This window comes from Halichoeres trimaculatus, unplaced genomic scaffold (genome assembly GCF_033239565.1).
Source record: "Halichoeres trimaculatus isolate MK-OKI-2021-1 unplaced genomic scaffold, fHalTri1.1 fHalTri1_scaffold_16, whole genome shotgun sequence".
NCBI lineage: Eukaryota > Metazoa > Chordata > Actinopteri > Labriformes > Labridae > Halichoeres > Halichoeres trimaculatus.
Genome location: NW_027437194.1, coordinates 25,982,191 through 26,007,169, shown reverse-complemented (window position 1 = coordinate 26,007,169; position 24,979 = coordinate 25,982,191). Strand labels below are relative to the sequence as shown.

General features: G+C 40.1%; 1 protein-coding gene across 2 annotated transcripts in view; it reads left to right on the top strand.

Annotated features, from left to right (window-relative positions):
* Positions 1–21,564, top strand: part of LOC141805439 (chondroitin sulfate N-acetylgalactosaminyltransferase 1-like) — a 76,107-nt gene extending 54,543 nt beyond the window's left edge. For both annotated transcript variants that reach the window (XM_074690506.1, XM_074690505.1), the window contains exons 5-8: positions 12,797–12,975; positions 13,390–13,484; positions 13,697–13,778; positions 17,556–21,564. In XM_074690506.1, coding sequence (XP_074546607.1) covers positions 12,797–12,975; positions 13,390–13,484; positions 13,697–13,778; positions 17,556–17,851 — 652 coding nt within the window. In that variant the 3' untranslated portion in view covers positions 17,852–21,564. The remainder of the gene's footprint in view (positions 1–12,796; positions 12,976–13,389; positions 13,485–13,696; positions 13,779–17,555) is intronic.
* The last annotated feature ends 3,415 nt before the right edge of the window (positions 21,565–24,979 follow it).

Sequence of the window (24,979 nt, the reverse complement as noted above, 5' to 3'; positions counted from 1 at the left end):
AGAGATAAAGAAATCATCTGAAAGCTGTCCATTCTTCACCTCAAAGAAGGAGAGCGTCTGCGCACAAATTACTCACCGCTGATAATACGTGTAGCTGTCTTGCTCGAGGGCTGAGTCTGAGAGTGATCACAACAAGTCTACATTTTTTATGGCTCGCACTTACCTCTCCATTACATGCACAGACTGCTGAATCCACGGCTCACTGTAAAGCACAACCTCCTCTTTCTTTTTCCCCCTCTACACAAAAGCCCAGGGAGAAAACAGCAGCCTGCCAGCTCTGTAAACAAGAGAGGAGATGAAAGACAGAGAAGCAGGAAGATTGACTCGCTTCAAATCGATTTTAGGTATTAAAAAGAATCTGAGGCAGGAGAGAGCTTACATTAAGTTTGGCTGCATTAAGGAGCAGGGAGATGCTCAGGAAGGGAGGGCAATGAGACATGCAGGCTTACAGTAAAGGCCCATTAATGCAATGATTTAATGCAGCAATAAGACAAAAAGTTTTCACGAGGCAGGAGAAATTGCTCTGCATGAATAATCAGAAATGCAAAAGCATTCATTTATCCATTTATAGAGCGACAAAAAATTAAACTTTAAGCAAATGATGTTGAAAAAAGTGCCTGAACTGGCTTATAATTGGCCAGTTGGTGGACAGAGAGTTACCTGCAGTGGATCGTCTTCTCTCTGGATTTCCTCTTTGCAGGAGAACTAATGTAGAAGCACTTCTTAATTAGTACAACAAGTAATTATAGGAGTAAGAGTAGCTCACTTTATTTACTCAATCATTGCTAATGAGAGAGCTACTTGCCAGCTTGTGAGGCGCTGACACCGAGAGAAAGAGCAAGTAGAGGCAACATGTGGTGGTTTGTTTGCTTATAGAAAGGGTGTCTGAACAAGAGGGCCAGCAGCTCGTACTGATACATTCATTAACCCTGAAAGCAACATATAAACGCTATAACATCCTTGTTTCATCATCACAGACTGATGAAATCAAACCTCATCCGTCTCTCAGGTGTGTCTTAATGCCAGATGATCAGGGGTCAGTTTTTTGCAGGGTTACATGCTGCGTAAACATCAGCAAACTGACCAAGAAACATGTTCTCCATTAGGGGGAGATATGGGGAAAATATGTCAGGATTTTCATGTGTCAGGATCAAGATCTGGATGTTACAAGTTTTCATGTTCAGGCTGTTCTGATCTTCCAAAAAATACTTTTAGCACCAAATATTTCTCATCCTGCAATCTGAATTGTTTTCACGCACCATTCCACAACTCAAATCTTGTCTTGTGTCCTCTAGTGCAGAAGGCTTCAACAGGTGGTCTACAGCCTCTTGGGGGTCTGTGGCGGTACTGCAGGGGGTCTGTGACCATTTTTGTTGATTATGCAATTTTTGTACTTTCAGGAGATTGTTACCAAATATTTTAATTTTTCCTCTTGTTATTGTCTTTGAACACACTTCAATGGACACACAGAGGCTAGAGATGTCATCTTCCAGTCAGAAATGAACACATTCATCAACACAGCAGCTCTCTCAAACTGCACACAGGTTCAGCATTCACTTCTAGCTCCTTGAGACAGAGGAAGACCCACCTCTATCGCTGCTCCGCAAATTATGCAGCTACATGTCCAGATTCCCCCCCAAAAATTGTAGTACTAAGCCCGGTTTGATATGTTTTTAAGATCTCTTGATCAGTTAGGAGGCTCCTGGTCTAAGAAACACTGATGACTCCTGCTCTAATGTGTGTGTGTGTGTTTTTTAACTCACACATTTTCACATCATGATAAAAACATTTGTTTAAAGACATCCGCTGTTAGAGTTGTTGAGTTTCTGTACAGAGCTTTGAGTTATACATCAAGCCAATGCGCATTCCAGATGTAGTTTGATGAGACTACCAGTCAGACTTCAGTTTGGTTTGTGACCTGGACAGATTATGTGAATTCACACAGAATTTAGAACGTGATTTATTTCAGTTTCATAATTACTACTTTGGAAGATGAAAGCTTTGGGCTCAGGCCATTATGGACCCCTGGTCCTGGTCTTGACAAATGCCAGGCAGTTCTAATGGCTGCATGTGTGAATGCAAATAGCCAAATTTTCCACACGACTTGTCTAACTTTTTTCTGGCAGCCCCCGAGTCAATCCCTGCTAGAAGTTGAGGTGAGCAGATGTCTGAAAGCTGCAGGAAAGTTCACTAAAAGCGAGTAATGTGGAGGGGTTGATAATTGGGGATGTGTGCATGTTTTTGTTAATTGTTTTTTTTTTTTTTCATCTGGTCTAGTCTAGTTGAGGAGTATGTATTCTGCTTTCCAGTAGTTTAATCATGGATATAAAGTAACAATGGATGTTCAGACTGAACGTGTGCAGATTCTCAAACTTCTACATTTTCATATGTTGTAGTAATCCTTCAGTCTGTCTGTAAGCAGATCAAAACCCTCTGTTCTGAAAATAGATCAAGATCTTCACAAGGCTTGACCCCATCTTGAAATGCTGAGGTCATCACATAAGGCTCTCCTAACTGGTTAATAACCAGTGGAGGGCGACCCTCAAACACAAAGGTCTACCCATAGTTTCACCACAGTCACAGGCTGTTTTCCAAACTGTCTACTACACTACAAGTGTCTTACCATTTAGTACTTAGTAGGTAGAAAACTTGCAAAACCTGCAGTATGCTAAAAATTCCTGGATGCCCTACTGATCTAGGAAAATTTCTCAGTATGCAACAGACCAGTCTACCTGGCATACTGTTTCCCACAATGTACGGTGCTGACGCTGTTTATCTATGCAGTGGCAGGTTTTGGTGAATTACTGCCATCCACTGGAATGGGTTGGCATTACAACTACAATACAACAACACTAACGTGAGATGGCTCGTGAGAAAGAAGCTAAGTAATGAGAAAGAAATGCCTGTAAATCTTGTCACTTCTGGATGTAAAAGAGGTGTTTCTTCTATAAATTCAGTAAACCCCATATTAGACTAATTACCCCTTTTTGACCATACATGGATTATATGGAAGTGTTTTTCATCATCAGCGGTAAAAATAAAAATCCTGATTTTTTTCAGTCAATGATATAACTTTTGGTGGAAGATTAGAAATCAAGTATGATGATTCTGTGTGATATGATTAACAAAATAACTAAATGCAGAGATCTGCCCATAGCTTGTTTTGTATATTTATATTAAAGGCAAAAAAAACATCATCTGTAGCTCCGCCTTCGAGACTGGAAACCAGAGTAGTATACTATAAAACAGACCCAAAAGAACAGGCATACTACATACAAAAGCGGTAGGTTGTATGTAGTGCCTACTACATACTACATTCACATTTAGTATGTAGTATGCAGTTTGGAAAACAGCCACAGTCATGCCACCAGAGGGCTGGCCAATCAGAGGGAAAGGGGGTTTGTACAGTGGGAATTTTAAAGAGACAGCAGCTAAAACTAAGTGTTTCAGACAGAGGCTTAAAGGGCAACTCCAGTTTTTTAACACCTGGACCATATTTATAGGTGTGTGCATGCTCATATACTCACTCAGACGAACATCGTGTAGCTCGGAGTCCTTCAGAAGTTATTTAGATCCAACTGATTTTAGCCGCACTTAGCGGGGGCCACGGCAAGGGAGCTTCAGCGCGGGACATAATCTCTGCAAAATCGCTCATTTCGGCTAAATTTTTTCATCCATCGCTATCCATCGTTGTCACAAACACACTCCTCTTCTGTTGCCATAGGCGAACACTGTCCACAAGAGCACCACCAGTTTGCATTGAGTCGTGGACGTGCTCCTGTGCTCCTGTTTGTTGTTCTCGAGCCAGCTCTTCGTCTCTCTCCCTCTGCATCCTTCTTTCATGGAGCTCCTCGTCCATGTACTCAGGCTCAAACCGGTAAGAACAACCGTCAAACGTTTGTTTACTAGGTCAGCTCTGGGTCAGCTGATCCACCTGAAGACGGTAGACGAGCTGACTTTATGATAACACTGGTGTTGGATGAAAAAATATAGCCGAAATGAGCGATTTTGCAGAGATTATGTCCCGCGCTGAAGCTCCCTTGCCGTGGCCCCCGCTAAGTGTGGCTAAAATCAGCTGGATCTAAATAACTTCTGAAGGACTCCGAGCTGCACGATGTTTGTCTGAGTGAGTATATGAGCATGCTCACACCTATAAATAAGGTCCAGGTGTCAAAAAACCGGAGTTGCCCTTTAACCCCGTACTACCTTTGTGTGTTTTTGTGTTCTTACAAATGCTAAATTGAGTGGAGATCTTAAATTTAGATATAACAAACTATAGTTATAAAATAGTTATGTGATACATATAGATATAATAACTTAACCCTCTGACCAGTCAGTGAGGACATAGTGCATTTGATGGGATTCTGGTAGTGTGTGTATGAATTAGAATATATAGATGAATCAAAAGTCTTCAGTGGGATAAAAAGGTCACCTCAGCTGCATTGAGCTCGGACGGGGTATGACGCAAATTCACAACAAAAGGAATCAAGGGGTTAATACGATTTTTCTGAAACACCAATGAGAGCAAAAGAGGGTGTTCTGTTAAGCTTTAAATCATATAAGGATACTACAGGGGCACCAGAGGGACAGAATAAATATCAGAAAAAGCACAGTACTCCCTCTTTAAGCTCCAAACAATAGCACACGTTCTGTTTCCCTTAAGCTCTTATTGTTTCCTTTTGTAGGGATACTGAAATTAAGTTTCATTTAAAATACAAGTTCTGTTTTAAAAGAGGAACAAAAGAGCACAAAATGAGTCATTTTAATCGACCAGTTTTTCAAGACACTCAGAACCAATGTGTTAATGAGTGGGATTTGCATGTTTCTGTAATGTGTCATGCTAATCTAGTCCAACTCTCTCCTGGTGGCAACACCTTTTTTAATGAGCCACAGTTTCACTTCAGATAACATATAATTATTAATAATTCATGAGCAGCTTTGTGGGGGTGATGTTTTCCTGATTATTAACGTTATTTAAGGGTTTTGTCCCAAAGAGCCGACCTGCTGCTGTGTGTGCTCACCTGATCATATTGGCTCTCTAAGTTATTCTGAGCTGCTTGTTTGTACCTTTTTCCTAAGCCTCTAAAATTGGGCTCTAATATGAACACATGCACCATTAATGCGCGCTGCTGAAAAACTCCTCTTGAACCCTGCAGTACCCTTGTTTTCTAAATTACTTTTTATATTTAGCAGTTTTTCCTCCCGTCTCCCCCTCAGGCATCAGCGCCCCTATTATAGCTTAAAATAGTCAATTTGTTTACTGTGGGCGTGATGGCTGGTACCTTGTACGGGCTAAATTGTTGAAAGTGTGTCAGAGTGAGAATCCTGTAAAGAGCTGTCATGTTGTGTCTCAGCAGCAGGCCTGATCCTGTTAGTTCTGCTGAGGACAGGGAGCCGAGACCAGATTTTCTCTCCTCTTTCTTTGTGAAACTGTGCCTCGGTGTAACCGTTGTATTTGTTTGTTTGCGTGTAGATGCAGCTCGAGGACTGACTGCAGATACGGTGCTTAGTGAAAGTGAAAACACTCGCCTGTAAGCTCTTCTGGGCGACCGTATTCAGGCCTTTTTTCAGTTTGAACGTGTTACAGAGACACCAGTGAAGTGTTTCTGCTGCTTAGACACACCAGAAACATGGTTCACAGGACGGCAGCTTATGTCTGTATGTCTGTTTGTCTGCTCACCACATCAAAGCACAGAAATATTTCAGCAACCATTTCACGGCTTGCCACCAGGATTTTTGTACAGACGTTCATGGTCCTCAGAGGATGAATCCTGCTGACTTAAGTGATTCCCTGATACAGAAAACTTCAGGGTTTTGACTAGAATGTGTCACCTTAATGGTAGATTTGCTGCAGAGATTAAAGCCTTGTTCACACCTGATATTAAAATGCATCATGTTATTTATTATTTATCATGATCATCATTCTGGCATCGTCTAGTCTAGGTTGAAGTGTGTCTGGAAGATGACTGTATGCCTTAATCCTTAAATTATTCAATCTTTCTGGCCTCTCTCTGTTTTGAATGCGTAAATTAAATATGCACATACAAGACCCTTGAATCAATACAGAGGATGTTATTCTGCTTTGACCTCAATCAGCAAGTTTTTTATCTGAAAGACAAAAACAGATCCCTATAAAGAGAGGTATGGATGTAAGGCCGCAGGTGATTTTTCAATTTGACTTGGGTATCTTGAAAACTAGTTCAGATTTCTGACATTTAGGTCTCATCTCTGGTGTCAGCATGGCCCGTGTTGATGGACTGTAAATTGCGCATCATTGTATATTTCATCTATTATTGTAAAAATATAAACTAGTAGAGGATAAATTTTATATCAAACCAACCAGACAGAAAATGTGTGATCTATTCTCCTCATTTCTTTGTTGAAGACCCCCAAAGTGATTAAAGGTGGTTGACTTAAGGGAAACCGCAACATTCGACAATCGTATGCCTAATTTTCTACTTATCAGGTAAATTAAGTATCTTTGCCAGGTTTTTTAAATTTGTTTTGTCAGTTTGTGGGTTGGCCTGTTTGTGTATACCTACAGCAGGGGTTGACGATCTTAAAGACGGTTAATTTGGGAGTCACCGGATGAAGACTTTGGGAACCTCTGGTCCAGTGAGCAAACAACACTATGCAGACAATTCTAAAAAAAGCAAAAAAGCAATTCAGATCAGGCTGGGGACTCCAGATCAGGTTGGCAATCCTGATTCAAGCAGGTGACTCCAAGTCAGGCTAGAGATCCAGATCAGGCTTGTGACTCCAGATCATGCTGGTGACTCTAAATGAGGTAAGTGACTCTATATCAGGCTGTCGGTTGCAGGTGATGCTGGTGAGTCCACGTTAAGTTTGTTAACTCCAGATCATGCTGGCAACTCTGGAGGAAGGCTTGTGACTCTAGATCAGGCTGTTGACTCAGGATCAGGTTGGCGTATCCAGATCAGCCTGGTTCAAGCTGGTAACTCCACATCTGGCAAGAGACTCCAGATCAGGCTGGTGACTCCAGTTGAGGTTGGCAACTCCAGACAAGGCTTGTGACTCTATATCAGGCTAGTAACTCCAGATCAGGTTTGTTGACTCCAGATCAGGCCTGCGACTCCAGGTGAGGCTGGTGACTCTTGATCAGGCTGGTGACTCCAGATCATGCTGTCGGTTGCAAATGATGCTGGTGAGTCCAGATCAAGTGTGTTGACTTCAGATCATGCTGGAGACTCCAGACAAGGCTTGTGACTCTAGATCAGGCTGTTGACTCAGGATCAGGTTGGTGACTCCAGATCAGGCTGGCAACTCCAGATCAGCCTGGCGTTCCTGGTTCAAGCTGGTGACTCCAAATCAGGTTGGAGACTCCAGATCAGGCCTGCGACTCTAGGTGAGGCAGGTGACCCTTGATCAGGCTGGTGACTCCAGATCATGCTGTCGGTTGCAGGTGATGCTGGTGAGTCCACATTAAGTTTGTTAACTCCAGATCATGCTGGCATCTCCGGAGGAAGGCTTGTGACTCTAGATCAGGCTGTTGACTCAGGATCAGGTTGGCGAATCCAGATCAGCCTGGTTCAAGCTGGTAACTCCACATCTGGCAAGAGACTCCAGATCAGGCTGGTGACTCCAGTTGAGGTTGGCAACTCTAGATGAGGCAAGTGACTTTATATCAGGCTAGTAACTCCAGATCAGGTTTGTTGACTCCAGATCAAGCTGGCGACTCCAGGTGAGGCTGGTGACTCCAGATCAAATTGTTGACTCCAGATCAGGCTTGTGACTTTAGAACAGGCCTGGGTTTCCAAACGTTTTTCTTAATTTTAAGTTTTTCTTTTAATCAATCCCATCCCTAAACAGTACTAGCTTCAAATTAGCTTTTGTTGTGTAGCTCTGAGAACAGAGGGAAAGTTTGGATCTGAATAAATGAAACTCTGCATAACAGCACTTCAAACTCCCTCTGATCTTCTGTTTGTACTTATTAAATATAATGTAGGAAACTTACAGAAACACAAAGAGAAGAGGTTAGTTGACAGTCTTTTTGTTGTTTAACTTTTAGAGTACTAAATTATTCCAACAGGTCGAGAGTTTCTTGTTTGGAGCGACTAATGCTCTGCTGTTTAGCGTCATTTAAGCTAAGCTTGATTGCTGCTGGCTTTAGCTTCACAGACAGCATACAGAGTGTGGTGTTAATATATTCATTCAACTCTCAAAGTGTCAAAATATTCCTTTGATTCAAAAACATAAAAACAAACTTTCATCACTTTTTATTTTCAGGAAATCAATAAATTCACTCCCTCTTAAAGTTGAGTTTTCTCCTCTTGCAGACAGAGGAGCTCACCGCCCCATTAAAGTCGAGTCTGAATCAACATGTGAGCGTAGCTGCTGTTGCATTAACATTGTTTGAGACAAACAGAGGCATTGTGCTCCGGTTCTGCCATCTGTGGACAGTTTGGTGCCAGCGGGTGGGTCAGCCTCTCCTGGGACTCTGTGCAGACTGAAACAGATCGACTCTGTTTGGATTCATAAACTGTGGACAGACTTCAGCCTGGATGCTGTTTGCAGACGAATCCACCGGCAGAGCACAAACACATGTTGACTGGATCATTGTAATTATTCTGTGTAACTAGAAGTTATTGTCAGACAGACAAATGAGCCAGTATTTTACTGCTTTTGGTGGAATTATTTTGTCTTTCTTTACAGAAAAATCTGGAATAATGCTTCTGAGGTAACACGTGAATAGATGTGCTGAAAAAAAAAGCATTTTCTGTCATCCACTTACACACAGCACTGAAATGAAATAGGATGATTCAGGCCGCCTCTGGCACAAACAAACCGATGTTTCCTCTGGTCATCCTGGTTTCCTCTCAACCTTCCTGCTTCGTCTCTTCTGTTTCACGTGTGTTAAGTCATCCACAGTCACATGGATTTTCTGCCTTTAACAGAAACACAGTTTTCCCTCAGAGGTCTGTGACTGAGATGGATGAAAGTGTGAGTGTGCGCTTGTGAGTCTGTACATGCATGAGTTAAAGGATTAGTCACTTACAGCATGGATTGTTATGGTTAAGAAAGAAAGCCGCAGCTGTCTGTTTGTGGATCCAGCTGCTTGTCTCAGTGTCACCACATCCTCACTCTGCTCTAAACTCTGTGGTGGAAGGAGCTTTGTCATCCCAAGAAATTAATTCCAGCTTCCAGTTGTTCAATCCAAGAGAAAAAGAAAGCTGTGCCGATGTGAACCGGAGGAAATGTGAGGTCATTATGTTGTAATCGTTGGTTGGGAAATATTAAAGGCAGAAAACAGAGGATAACAAGGGCAGATTAACCCGCCTGGGACAAAACTGCACAGTTGTTGGCCTCTGTTGACCCTCCTCTGTGGCTTTTGAGTAACCGTTGAATACAGCACATTTGGCAGCTCAGTGAGTCCTTGAAACCAAACAGTTCTTTGAAAATAATCAGCCTGCTTGTTGCCATGTTGTGTTACTTTGTGGTTATGAAACTTATTGAACTCTGGTCAGTTTCTCCTCAGAGGGAATGTAAGACTCTGCACCTCCTTCCCCCCTTTTTTATCCATTTCTATGGCGCAGGATTCAGTGGATCAGCATTCAGATCATGATGATGTTTTTGCTGCAGATTGGACACAATAAGCTTCACAGCTGAGGTGCACAAAGCGCTCACAGACCCTCATCTCCTCCACACCTGCAAGTTAACCTGCTGAATACTCACATTAGAAATTCAATTTCTGGCCCAACAGTTAATAATTCCAGCATTCTGATTCATCATCTATTCAGGATCTTTTTTGGTGAAGCATCTTTTGGTTTCAGTCGTCCTTTCTCAATTTGTCTCCTCTTTTAAATGCGTTCCACTGAGGCCTCTAGCTGTTAAGGTTTCACAGTCTTGCGCTTTCATACACAAAGGTATTTCAAGGTGTTTTACACAAGGTAAAAAAGGTTTTTTTTTGGTTTGAAAACATAGTAGAATAAAACAGATACAACATTAATAGATTAACATTGAGGAAAATGTCATGAAAGCTCTGCTGAGATAACAGCAGAAATTCACCAGATCTGATCACAGCAACAGATCAGATAAGTGCCCATTCAAGTCAATGTGTCAACTTACACTGGATCTGTTCCATTTTTGCTGGACATGGAGCTGTGACGTATAAATTCAATGTAGGGAAGATCAATTGGAATTGGAAGTTGCGACAGAAAACAACCTAAAAACCCCGAGTGACTTTCAAAATAAAAAAAACCATGTTAAAAGCAGTTTGTATTTAACTTCACTACGACAACAAACAGACATAATGAGTGAAGCCAGACCAGGGCCCTGTTCTACAAAGCAGGATTACTGCCTAGCGAGGTAGCTTTGAGGATAGGTTCCGGATTCCCTGTTCTACGACACGGGATCACTCCTCAGCGAGGCGAGTCTCCATGGCAACGTATGCTGAACGGCTTACCTGGTCCGGGGCAGGTAAGGTTCCAGATTAAACTCGCGGACTATAAAAACCCCGCCCACTGACCAATGAGCCCTCACGAAAAAATGGCTTGTCCGTTCTTAGAGGATCCCGTGGACATCGGAGCTCGCATTGCCCGACGCGCTAGAGTTTTCAGGGACCGCACCGACCCACTCTCTTTTTCGGATGACCACCTTTGTGAAAGTTACCGGTTTTCCAGGGAGGGGTTGGTAGTATATGACACTTTCTACAGGTAGTTAAAGGGGATGAAGAACTCTCATTGCCGTAATAAGATCTTCCATTCCAACACTTCTGTTCCATGACAATATTTTATTGCCTGTATTAAAATTGTGACAGGAATTCATGTAGGGCTCATGTGGGCACACAAAAAATGTAAACACGATAGGAATGAAAAAATGAATAAACTCATCTAAGAAATAAATTAGGTATGGTGCATGTTACAGTAAAAGTGCACGGTGAACAGTGCCATTTCAGGATGATAATGGCACAAAAGATTTTTTTTGCACTACACTTACGCATTTAGACTGTCAGCAATTTTCTGCCAGCACTCCTTCCGTGCTTTAGCAGCAGCGACGGTGCTGCTTTAACGTTAATTACATGTTTCAGCTCGTCATACTTCCTCATGATCACCTCCTGCTCCTCCTGTGTGAAGTATGCGGTCCTTCTCTCTCCAGCCTGCTCTGACGCTCCAGACTGCTCCATGTTCGTGATTGGTCAGATGCAGCGGGCTCCTCCTTATATGCGTGCACGCGCTCATTGCCCAGCTGGATCCACTTAAGAGGTTGATAACCTGCGTCGAAAAATCGTGTAGCGAGACCGCCGGCTACCGTGCTCAGTTAAGCGAGGTAGCTCCAGGGCTATCTCGCTAGACTGAACTTGCCTCGTAGAACAGGGCCCTGGGGTCAACAGGTTTGAGGTTTTACAGCCCAACATGAATGAAGAGAGACCCATCAATGGAGAGGGAAGTGCGGGAAGTCGTACGGCTTGACAGACTGAACACACAGCCGGTGGGATTTGACAAACACCGTCAACACACAATGGAACAAAGTCAGACTGCAGATGTATCTGGTGTGTTTGAGGCATCAGGATCCAATGAAAAGATGAAATATCATACAGTACAATTAAATGACACTTAGGTGCTGATGACACTTGTGTTATATGAGTAGACATGGAAATAATGAGTTGAGTTAAAGTAGGAGGTACAATTTGACGAGGCTGTCATTTGGGTCCATGATGCAGTGAAATGGGCAAAGGGCAGCTTGTTAACAATCCATAGATTCAAATTCAAGTTTTTTTGCTAATTACACGACAGTGGTTTTAGGGTGAAACGCGAAAAGTTTTGTTGTGTTTCAGCCTCTAGTTTACACGGAAACAGCATTTTCTAAAACGCAAACTTTTGAAAACGGCCTCCAGGGTGGGATTTTTCGGAAACACCCCTGACATTGTGTAAGCAGTAAGTCGGTGTTTTCAGTGGAGACACTGACGTCACACTCCACTTTGCGCAAGCACGTCCAACAGGACAACAATACCGTTGTTACGATCGTCGCGAACTACCGCGTTTGTACTTGCGCTGCTCAATCTGCTGAATCTAGTGACTGTCTTTATACAAAATCTGCATCTGTTGCTCCACTTTTGCACTTAGTATACCCCAAAACACCAGATGATTGGCCCAACTCTACTTCTGTGGGATCTCCCAAAAGTGGTTTTTGGACAAGACAGTTATAGCATCACCTGCAGGCCTGGCATGCTTACTACAGCATTTTCAGTCCCTCTGCGTTTCTGTGTAAATGCAGATTTTTTTTCACTGCGTTTTAGCGTTTTCAGATGGAATGTTGTGTAAATGGGGGCCTTAATTCTCACAGGTTTAAATCTGTAAATTTGTGAGTTCATGTAAAACTTTCCAAAGTAGTAAACTTAGAGTTTTCTTTCTTGGAAATCATATGTTTTATTTCTTTCAGTGGCCTCAATTTGCCGTTGTGTCATGGTGATTTTGTTTTACTTTTAAGTATTTTATATAACTTTTCTTTTCTCACCTGTATGTTGCTGTAATTTCCAGTCTCTCTGATTTTTTTGTGAAGCACTTTAAGTTGTGTGTTTGATCGATGAAAGCTGAGTTGTAAAAAAAATGAATTGACAGTTAAAGTATGAAAACATAAAAAATGTTAATGACTCCTTTTCCAGTTTGACAAACTGAGGTGTTCCTCATGATCAGAGGTTAAAGAGCTAAAATCAAAACTGTGGACCTTCCTTGATCTGTCCCACTCTCCCCCAGTTTTCTTACTCCACCATCGTCCTGTCTCCTCAAAATCAACATTCTCATTGTCTAACAGGCATCTCTCCTCTGTGTGTCTGCAGGGAGGTGAATTTCAAGAACTACACTCTGCTGCAGCTGGACGAGGAGTTTTCACGGGGACGGGGTCTTGACGTCGGGGCCCGAGCCTGGAAAGGAGGCAACGTTCTGCTCTTCTTCTGCGACGTGGACATTTACTTCACCGCTGACTTTCTCAACAGCTGCAGACTCAACACACAGCCCGGTTAGACACACACATATATACAGTATCTCTCCTGGTGTTATAAAAATCAACAGGATTAACGTAATAGTTTACCAAGTCTAAATAAGAGCTCTGACACACTACACACAAATTCTGACTGGATTATGTGCGATCATAGACATGTAAAAGTTATCAGGGAACGTTAAATAATAAAATCCTCCACAAACAGAACATTTAAAGATTTCTGTGACTTCGTCTTAATATTGAAGACTCTGGTTTGTTCAGTCAGTAAAAGAACTGTGGTGTCAGTCCTTTGGCTCCATTAGCCAGGTGTCGTTATTTTGGCTTCACTTTGTGAGGTGGAGGCATGTCATCCATGGTGTTATCCAGTCAATGATTGAGAGATTGAAACGTCTACTTCCTGTCTGACATCACTGTCTTTCTTCTTCCTCTCAGGTAAAAAGGTTTTCTACCCGGTCTTATTCAGCCAGTACAACCCGACTCTGATCTATGGAAGCCCTGAACACGTCCCACCTGTGGAGCAACAGCTGGTAACAAACACCAATCAAAGCTTTTCCTCTCTCTTTAAGGCACCCTGAATGGAAAATATCACATTTGTGCCACAAGGTCTAGAAATATTTCTCATGTGGAGCGTCTCTCAGAACAAATCCACAGTATAAGCCTTCCTCTGCTGAAGCTGGAGTGTGTTGAGCTGGTGTATTTCCATTCATAAGCTCTTTAAGACCTGTTCTCTCGCCTGCAGGTGATCAAGAAAGACACAGGCTTTTGGAGGGACTTTGGTTTCGGCATGACCTGCCAGTACAGGTCCGACTTCATCAACATCGGTAAATATTACAGCAACAACATGCTCCATAGTGCTACTCAGCACAACTCCTGAGAAATGAAGGAATGTGTAAACAGTGGCTCTCATCCGTACGGAGGTGTTACATAATGTGGGGTAAAAATGGGCTTCCTGGATGGCTACCAAAACAGCCGCTCTGCTACAGTATGCTAATGGAGCCGTGGTTTAATAGATACCAAACACATCAGGGCAGAAATATTACATTACTTTCCTTAACTGGAAGGAGATTTCATTATATTACTCTGCGTGGAGCAGCTCAGAGCCGCAGCAGCAGCATACATTAGCATATCTCACAGCCCTGTGTCCTTCCCATCTGTATATGAGCAATATCAGCTCTCCAGGCAGATTTACATCAATTTAGTTTCCCTCCGAAGTGAAATCAATGAGAGGCCAGAGGGAAATTCAAAGTGGTTTATTGCATCACACACACAAACACACTCTCTCACACACACACTGAGGCATACAAATGCTCTCACTTAGCAGCTGAAATTTGATATAAGAAAGGAGAAGATGAGAAAGTGGGGCAGAAACAGTTTGGTATTTTGCAGGAGGAAGTAAATGTGTTTAATTATGTTAACATGTTAATGTATATGTAATATAGGTACTAGGGATGCACGATATTGGAGTTTTGCCGATATCCGATGTGCCGATATATCGAAACCCCTTTTGGCCGATACCAATACTGATACCGATAATCACAAGTTTGTTTGTTTTTTTCACTGTAAAGAAAGCTAAGTCTATCCTGTACTGGAATTTATTTGTTACTCTTATTGTGACGGTCTTATTTGTTTAAGAAACACACATAAAACAAGACAAAAAAACATTTGATTTTACCATAAATAAGAAATGTATTATTTTTTCAAACTCAAGACATTCAGTATTGAAATACAGTAAAAATAATGTCTTTAGATCACATGAACTTTAAATGTACAATGCATTTTTAAACATAACCAAGTTACATTTGATTATTTTAGAGCTACTGTAACAACCTGGTGACAGACACAGAGCTCTGCAGTGCAAATAAATGAAGTGCTACATTTTATTTAAGGAGCTTATTTTTCAGATGGAAAATAATAATAATCCTAACTGAATAGCACCTTATCGGCTGTGCCTATCGGCAGAAATTTCTAAGCTTTTTTTAAGCTTTTATCAGCCGATACTGATATTGTGCCGATAATATCGTGCATCCCTAATAGGTACGTATGGCTAGCTTTCTGGTGAAACACAGTGAGACACAGTGAGACACAGTGAGACACAGTAAGTGTGCTGTCAAGGGTTGTACGATCTTAGTTTCATCATCATCATCATGAAAGTATCGGAGAAACAGCTCACACACTGCAAAAACTGAACTCTAATCAGGTGTTTTTATCATGCTTTTAGTGAAAATGATTTTATTAGACTTAATTTGAGCCATATTCACCTGACAAGTCCAGATAATGTCTTGATTAAAGACATTAAAAGACTACAATGATGTCTGAATTGCTTTTAAAGGGTAAAAAATATCTGCCAACGGTAAAAAAAATCTGCCTGTCAGGTTTCTTAATATCTTAAAACCAAGCATCCACATATGTAGACATTATATTTCTGCCTCTCAGACCCATGATCCCTCATTTTTTAAAGCTTTCACCCATTAGCTGCATTTAAGGGCACTGCCCATGACATGTTTTGGTGAAACCACAACATTACACCCATTTTAAAGAAGGAAAAAAAACATACAGAAGTTCAATAACACTAATAACAAACTAATAGAGAACTCATAACACAAATAATCAAACTTTCTGTAAAATGAACAAGTTTAGTTGTTATACTTATTAGGTCTTACTAATCCTTGGTAGCAAAATAAATAAAAAATTGCACACCAGACAAAAGCTTGGGTCTTAAAAGAATAAAATAAGAATAATGTCTTAAAACAAGAAACTAGTTGGCAGTGGTGAACAAAGGGGGAGAGGGGCATGGCCCAGTTGTTGAAAAACATGCACTTAAGTGCCCTGTTGGGAGCCAAAACTTGTGCTAAAGTTCCTTTCCTGGTTTTGCAAAACTTGCAAAACTGCCTTCTTGTGTGGAAAAAAAACTAAACTGCGCCCTATGCTGGTTTAAACATGATAAACTTCCCTCTCAGGAAGCACAAACACATCAAAAAGCCCTTGAAAACACGCCCCACTTACTGCCCTCCTTGGTAGTGAGAATGGACTGTATGTGAGTATTCTGTCTTTTTGCCCCTGACCATGAAAAGCTCTGTGCTCCCCAATGATTCCAGGTGCCATTTTTGTCTTGTAACATCTTGAAACAAGACATTTTTCTGGACTTTGCAGGTGAGTGGGGCTCAAATTAACTAAGACAAGAACGCTTGCCTAGATTTCAGTTTTTGCAGTGCAAGATTTGCACATTAGTAAACTTATTTTATGTAAAGAATTTTTGCTCTGTCACAATATGGACACATTTTTGCCCAAAGAACTGAGCAGTTTAAAATCAATCTCTTGCAGATGGATGTAGCTCAAGCTGACTACCTGCTCAGTCTCATTTAGATCAATTAATACAGTGCTGTAAAAAAAAAAAAAAAAGATGCATTTTGGTTCAATTTCAGAGTTGAAAGGCTTTGTTCAAACAAGTATCAACCAAAAAAGAAAACCAGAGGATATTTTTCCTCAGAAAACACAGATTTGGATTCACTAATATTTGACAGTTTGTCCACAGGGGGCATCAAACAAAAGGTGCCCCACAGGAGCTTTAAGTTCAGGGTAAAGTAAAGGATGTTGTTAGTCCAGTCAGGAGGTTGTGAAGGAGTCGATGAGAGTTTCTGCAGCAAAGGAGAGGACAGGGTCAAAGACACACCGGGTTACAGAGGTAGAGGAAAAGAAAATCATTGCAGATTAAAGGTTCCTCTGGCTTGAATCTTAACAGAGACCAGATTTGAAAACATTGGACAATGGTGACTTTGTACAGGAATGATGTTGCCATAAAGTGATGTTGATGAAAATGGTTCTTAATTAGGGGAATTATTTTGTATTACTATTTACATCAGTGTACAACATATCTTAATTTAAAGAAAAAGCAAGGACTGTTGTCGTGAGTTGCTATAAAACACCAGTTTTTATTTATTTTGCTCTAAACAGATTTAAAAAAAAAATAAAGAAAACATTTTCATGGTGTTTTTGAGAGATGTCTTTATATTTACCACATAGATTAATTACATTTTCATCTGATTCCTGATGAGGAGGGGGTGTTTTTCCTCAAAATAAACCATCTGCAGTACGTTATCTTTATGAGTGCATGCTCACAAACAACCAAAGAATTGAACAGTCGGGTTTAGGATTCCATCTTATCTCTGTTTGGCCCTCGAGCAGAGTTAAAAATTGAGACGGAGACAGACAGAGCAATCAATGTAAGCTGCAGAGAGACAGCATGAGAGCAGAGAACAGACATGCTGAACTCAGACGCTTAAAGATGCAGGTTTAAACACGCCTGGTCAGGAGATGGTTAGGGCACAGCATGAGTCCAGAGCCTCCTCACCGTCTCCTCCTGAAACAATAAGCCAGGCAGTGTGCAGAGAAAACTGATGATGATCACAGACTGTCGGCTCTAATCAAGACTCATAATCCACGTTCCTTAAAGAGGTTGTGAACACAGAAGTGAAGACAGTAATTACTCTGGAGTGATTGAATATCACCACTTTAACACCTCCATTCATCAGCACACAGCCTCTGATGGAGGAACACAGCTTTGTATCATTCTCCATTAACCTCCTGCCCCTCATCTCCAGGTGGATTCGACATCGACATCAAAGGCTGGGGGGGCGAGGACGTCCACCTGTACAGGAAGTACCTCCACAGCAACCTGCTGGTGGTCAGAGCGCCATCACGAGGCCTCTTCCACCTGTGGCATGAGAAACACTGCGCTGATGAGCTCCCGCCGGACCAGTACCGCATGTGCATGCAGTCCAAGGCCATGAACGAGGCCTCACACGGCCAGCTGGGGATGCTGTTCTTCAGGCACGAGATCGAGGCTCACCTCCGCAAACAGAAACAGCAGCAGAACTCAAACCCAAAGAAGACATGATGGACAAATCACCATAGAGACTGATATCTGTGGAAAACTGAATTCAAAGAGTAGATGTTCACATTTGCTCTTTTGCCAAGAGTTCCAACAACAGTCTGATCTCCCTCTGGGAAATATAAAGCCACAATCTGCAGGTTTTAAGTTTAAAGAGGGGGTATTTTGGTGATTTTTTTGAGGCTCTATCCATTTATACTGTGATTTGTTGCTTAAGAAAAGGAGGCCATCCTTTTGTGATAACCTCATCATTTCAGCAAGTCTCATGAAGATCATGTGAAGAAAGCAAAATATCCCCTCTTTAACCTAGCATCAAGGCTGGATCAAGGGGGATCAGTTAGCCTACTTTATCCCTCAGTTTAAAAAGTTAGCTCTGTGTGTGTTGCTGCAATAATGAAAGTAAAGGTGAAAAACTAGCTCAGTTGTGCAATGCCAAAAACAAATGCTTAAACCAGCTAAAGTTTAAATTTTTGATAAATGTTTATGCAAAGATAAGAAACAAGATGGAATGAACAAAACTGGTATCCAAGAAAGTGTTTATCTTATTTTTTATTTAAAAAAAAACAGGAAGATATTTGGCTTTTCTTGAGCCACCTTCACCTGACAAATCCAGAAAACAGAGTCATACAAGATAGTCAAAGACCAAAATGATACCTGAATTGCTTGTAAAATATAAACAAGCACCATTCCTTTGTATGGTGAATGTGCCTCATATTAAGTCTAATTGGATATTTTTATCAGAAGTAGCGACACACTTTCTCTGATAATTTTTGGGCTCTAAAAGCGCTGTGAGGCTGATCATTTTTTACCTTTAAACAGAGCCAGACTACAGCTCTTTATCCATGTTTCCAATCTCACTGCTGAGATGCTAACCAGCCTCAGGCTGTAGCTTTGTATGAAACATCAGGGTATCTGACTGCTGTTGCTGCTCTTATCCTCTTCACGGCAAGACAGCAAATCTACCTTTTTCTTTTTTTTCTTTTTTTAATGTTCCTCTTCCTTTAATTTAATGATGTGAGATTTTTCAACTTTTCAAGGACGTAAAGCACTTTGCTGCTTTGTTTGTAAGGACAACGTGAAATTATCAAAAAAAAAAAAAAAGCAAAACAGCAACAATAAAGTGACTGAGGAATTCCACTACATGTCTGCAGTGGACTCATGTTGGAGATTTATTGACAGACCTCTGCCTGAAACATCATTTAGGCTCCTCTGTGACTGCAGAAGGACTTTCAGTGAGAAATCAGACATTTCTCTCTGAGTTTGAGCTTTGGGACCTCTCCAAACCGTGTGCCTTCAGAAAACACAACCCAAACACTGTTTCCTCAGGGCGGCTGGTGAGGACAGCACTTTGTTTTAACTATGGTTGTTTTTTAAAGTGCTTAACAAATAAAGTTGGATTGGATTGGATTGGACTGAACTAACCTACAGGGTTTTCTAAAGTAGGGAAACAGCACCACCTAGTGGACTGAACGTAAATGAAGGACTCCTTCAAAGCCTGGTGTGGCTTTGTGGAACATTTCTTAAAATAAATTATTGATTTTTCATCTTAATGAATCTGTTGATGTTTTAAATAGTTTCAATTTAATGTTTGTTTTGTTTTTGTAAATGCCAGTTATATACAAACAAAACCAAGCAAGTGTTATGGCCAAGTTCTAGTATAAATGGTCGTAGCAGACTCAATATGACCCACAGTCACCCGACAAAAGATAAGATATTAGACATTAGACATTAGAAGCCAAAAGTAAAGTCTTGGTTGCTTTTAATGAGTAAAAGAAATCTGCAAATGAATTAAGAAAAGTCCAAATTTCTAGTTCTAGTTTTTTATTTTTCCACTGGCAATTTTTTTTACTCATTACAAGAAATCCAGATGTTGTTTTTGATTTCCTATGTCTTGAAATAATACTTTTGTTTGTTTATTTTTGTATCTGCCAGGTGAATCCAGCTTAAATTGCGCCCTTTAAGACATTTTTTGAGGAACTTTTGAACTTTGACTTTTTGCAGTGCAGGGTCTCGTAGTTGAGGTAGATGGAATCCCTCAGTGGACATGCATCTTCACATTTGATTTATTCTTTTTTTTTTTTTTTTCCTGCGGTAATAAGATTATTTTGGTTGTGTTTCTGGAGTTTTGCTCTAACAGAATTGGATCACAAAATCTAAAAAAAAAAAAAAAAAAAGCTTAAATTATCCCTTTAGTTTGGGCTGACACCATAACGTGACCAGCCATCCTATCCTAAAATAATTTGACAAGTTATTCCACAATAACAGGAAAATACTGTTTTCATATCAAGATATTTTGAAGTTGAGACCTTGAGTGAACAACTGGATCTCTGTGGTCATCATGGGAAAACAGAATGAATGAAAAGTATGGATGTTTGTCGACTTTCATGCTACCACTCAGCCATGACAGCAGTAGCATAAAATGAAAGGATTAAAGGTTTCCATGAAAATGTCTCCCTGAGAAACACACAGAAAGGTTATAACTCTTTCATTTGAAATCTTATTATCAGATCCAAAACATTGGTTACTCTTGCCAAAGTAAAATAAATATCTTTATATCTACAGCATCAGTCATTTGCTCCTACATGCTAACTGCTTAGCTAAGCTAATGGGTCTGTAAGAGTCAATATTCCTGAGGGCCAAGTCTGTTAACTACTTTATAATTTGAGACATATTAATGAACAAAATACAATTTAAGTTAATTTAATTTCATTTTTAAGATGTTTAATTTTTAAAAATTTGAATGAAAGTGTTTGCGTCTTTAACTATATTTGGATTATCAAAGGTAACCAGTGTTGTTTTATTACATCGTCTAAAGGACAGTATTACCGTTTAATGTCACGATTGACGATGACTTTATATAAGTCAGAACAAAACTATAAATCACAACATTTTTCTTTCTAACTCTGGTGTATTTTGTCAGGAAAGCAGACAAATAGTGAAAAAGTGAACATTTATTATGTAATTTTTAAGTCACAGACACAGGATTTGAATTGGTGTTAAAAAGCCTCGAGGTTACTTGAGTTATAAGTTGCTCCAGCACTTTTTAATTCCTAAGAGGCGAGACGAGCTGTGTTTGGGGTTTATGGCCAAAGATGTGAAAATGTGAGGCACTTTGTGAATCTTGTTTTTATTTTGTTCCTTTGAGACATTCCTTTTTAATTCATTTCATTATCTTCTTTATGTTTCATGTTACTTTGGACTTCTTGTAAATGAGTTGAATAAACATTTTATGCATTCTGTATGTTTCCTGTGTATGTTATCTTTGACTACAACATGAGAAGTTATGTGGTTGGCTGAGAAAATTGCATCAAAGAGAGGGCATTGTGCTTTTCTGTCCATCTGGTGCCCCTGTAATGGCTTTTACATTATTTAACACCCCCCCAAAAAAAACAAACAAAAAAAAACATTTTTTTCTCTCACTGGTGTTTTAGAAAACCCTTATTTCAGCCTCTGTCCAAATTTTAGATGCTGTCTCTTTAAGGGTCCACACTCCACAGACCCCCTCCCCCGTGATTGGCCAGCCTTCTGAAGGCCTGTGGAGGACAGACCTGGTTGTTAAACCCCTCAACCAATGTGTCATGAACCATAGAGGGGGATGTGTATCTGCTGATTTCTGCAACATATAAATATGTAGAAGCTTGAAAATCTGCATGAACATCCAGCGTTTTTGTTACTTTATATCTCTGTTTAAAATCCAGAAAGCACAATTCCTCTTGTTTAAATACACCAGGACTCCGTAATGGGTCTTCAAGATCTTCAAATAAATCTCAAAACCTTAAAATGTCACTTGGTCGTGTTCTGCAGCTTCAAATATTCATCAGTTTCACGTACAAAGACTAAAAAAATCTACTTCATTCAAGAACTCTCTGCTTTAGTCATCAAGACTTTGATGAGTAAATAACACAAGCCAAAGGCTAATTTGTTTATTAAAAATGTATAGTGTTCACATTAAATCTGTTGTTTGGTCTGTTATAAAGTTCACACAAAAAATGAATTTGACTCGCTGTATCTTTGACAGCTGTTTGTGCACTAGGGAGGGACTGTATTTTTCAAATCCCTTAACAGTGAAAGTTCCCTCTGACAGGAGATCCTAAAGATTCCAAAAATAATAAAAATCCTGAGTGAACAGAAGTTGCCTGTTTTTTCCATTGTCATAAATTTATTTTCGGCTCAAATCAACAAACAACAAACGTTATCTCAAGACACTTTACAAAAACATTCACAGGTCCAGACCCATAGATGTTAATACAATTTTATTAGCAGAAACCCAACATCAAGACAAGATAAGGAATCTTATCTTATTTCAATCCACCATGAGTACAGGACTTTGCAGCATTTAGCAAGTTACAATGGCAAGGAAAAACTTCCCTTTAACAGGCAGAAACCTCAGACAGAACCAGACTCATCTGACTCAGCACAACTGGGGTCTGCAGTCTATGAAACTGTAGTTTCAGGGGATTGGAGGCGAAAAGGTTTGTGAACCCCTTCCCTTAAAAAGGGATGCCTCTGACTTTAATAAACAGGATAAATAATATGTCATCACAATCTGTTAAACTGCCTGTTTGGTGACCTTCTAAAAACTAATACTAAATATGAGCGAGTCTTAGTATTACTGATAGAGATGTACTTGAACAATGTGGTATCATCTCCCTCTACTGGCGTTTATTACACTCCCTGAATTAATGTACCTTTAATAGCAGTGATGTAACCTCCGAACCACCAGGGGGCGTTATTGATCTATTAACGGGTCTAGCTCAACTAGACTCCTTGATGTTGTGTGATGGCCAAAGTAAAAAAGAAATTTTTTATGATAATTATTTTATTTATTTATTTATTTATTTTGTTTTTTTATTGATTGCAAATTGTTTTTTTTTTTAATTCAGGTCTTAACCTGTAATTGACGATACAGTACATAATAATACATTATATTTGCCCCATTTATGATGCTCTTACGGTCTTTTTATCTTTTTCTCTCTTTTTTTCATTACACACAATTTACTCGTTCTAACCATTTCACTTAATTATATTTATTTGTATTGTACGGAAGCGCATTGTACGGAAGCGCATTGCATTCACTGGATAAAAAAAATAGACACCTTATCTCGTAATTATGAGATCTGATCTCGTAACTACGAGAAAAGTTTGCGTTATTACGAGAAAAGATCTCATAATTACGAGAAAAGATCTCGTATTTACGACATCAGGATCTCATAATTACGAGAAAAGCAAAGTGGAAGTTTCTTCTTCGTGGAATATAGTACGGAAGTACAGAAGCGTAAATCCTACTGCAGTGATGGAGCTGTCCCAACTATGTTCTAACCACCTTCTCGGTTTGAGACACTGGGAAGTGTTTCTGAAAAATGAGAACGAAAAACAGAAAATCCATGATTTTCTGTCCTGGTTTTAAAAATGGAAAAACGAAAAATAATAAAAGATTGTGTCAAAAAAAAAAAATTACGTGATATTTTGATATAAAATGTGAAGATCTCTCTATAAAAATTAGACTTATAACTCACAGTGAAGGTTTATACAGACATGTTCCTGAGCTTTTTTTTCTTTATAAGTAACAGATCGCTGACGATTCACTCCATCTTAACCGCGCGCATCTGCGCACTCCCATGTGTTTCAATGAGACAGTCAGTGCACAGTCTGCTGCTGTCTGATCTTCAAGGGAAGTCACCCTGTCTTTGGCCTCAAACCAATCAAATCACAGTATCGTCAGCAACAAGCCGCTGAATGAAATCAGGGAGGTTAGCACATTAGCAGTGTGCATGAAGCGGTCGGTTGTGTGTTTGAATGGGCGGTTGAATGAATTAATAAGATGTTTAAGCTAAATCAAGAGGACAATGTACGTGTGTAAATGAGTGAGTGAGTGAGGGAGAGTGAAGGGTGTGTGTCGTTGTTCAAAGTAAGTAAAATGAGCGCTCTCTGGGCGCTCTAACAGGTCGCTCCGTTACATGAAATAGCGATATACAAGCTGCAACATAGTCTTTTATGTACCACACTCCCTAAAAATCATACAGATTAGAGGCTTTGTCTCACTTGGCTTCCTCAAAAAAAAAAAAAAAAAAAAAAAAAAAAATCCCCACGCCACGCCACTGATAGCACTGGGACAGCTCCATCACTGCAGTAGGATTTACGCTTCTGTACTTCCGTACTATATTCCACGAAGAAGAAACTTCCACTTTGCTTTTCTCGTAATTATGAGATCCTGATTTCGTAATTATGAGAAAAGATCTCGTAATTACGGCAGCTGAAAATAAGTATTTCAGACAGAGGCTGAAATAAGAGGTTCAAAACACCAGTGTAAGAAAATAGGGATTTTTTTTTCTTAAGCAGTGAGTCATGTAAAAACATAACAGGGGCACCAGATGGACAGAAAAGCACATGTCCCCTGTTTAATGCCATTTCCTCAGCCAACTGCATAACTTCTCATGTCGTGGTCAAAGATAACATACACAGGAAACATAGAGAATGCACAAAATATTTATTCAACTCATTAACAAGAAGTCCAAAGTAACTTTAAACATAAAGAAGATAATGAAATGAATTCCAAAGGAATGTCTCAAAGGAACCAGACGGACCAAGATATAGCAAAAAATATATTTCTTTATTTCCCAAACATGATTTAAATGACAAAGCAACACTTTGAGGGAGAGCTCCTCACAGAGACATCTCCCAACTCTTCTCTCCAGTCCTAGGCTCTGGAGAGGTCTCCTCACTCTCTGCCATGCTACACCTTTTAACACCTTCCCCTCAGGTGCCACTGATTACCCCGCACTCACAAAAAAGAAAAACACACTGGTAACTAATCCTTCCCCTTATTAACATCCTGTAACTTAATGGAACACTATTGATAAAGATGTAATGATGGATTAACGTTAATAACAGAAGAAAATGAATTTGATGAATAAACTGACTGGCCAATCCTTAAATCCAAAATAAGATACAGATAACCTTAACCCCTAAATTCAACATAGCATAACATAACATACCAAAACAACAGTCCCCATTTATGTTCTAAGTGTGAATGAATATATTAAGGTGTAGGAGTATGTGTGTGTATGTATGTGTATGTGTGTGTGTGTATGTGTATGTATGTGTATGTGTATGTGTGTGTGTGTGTGTGTGTGT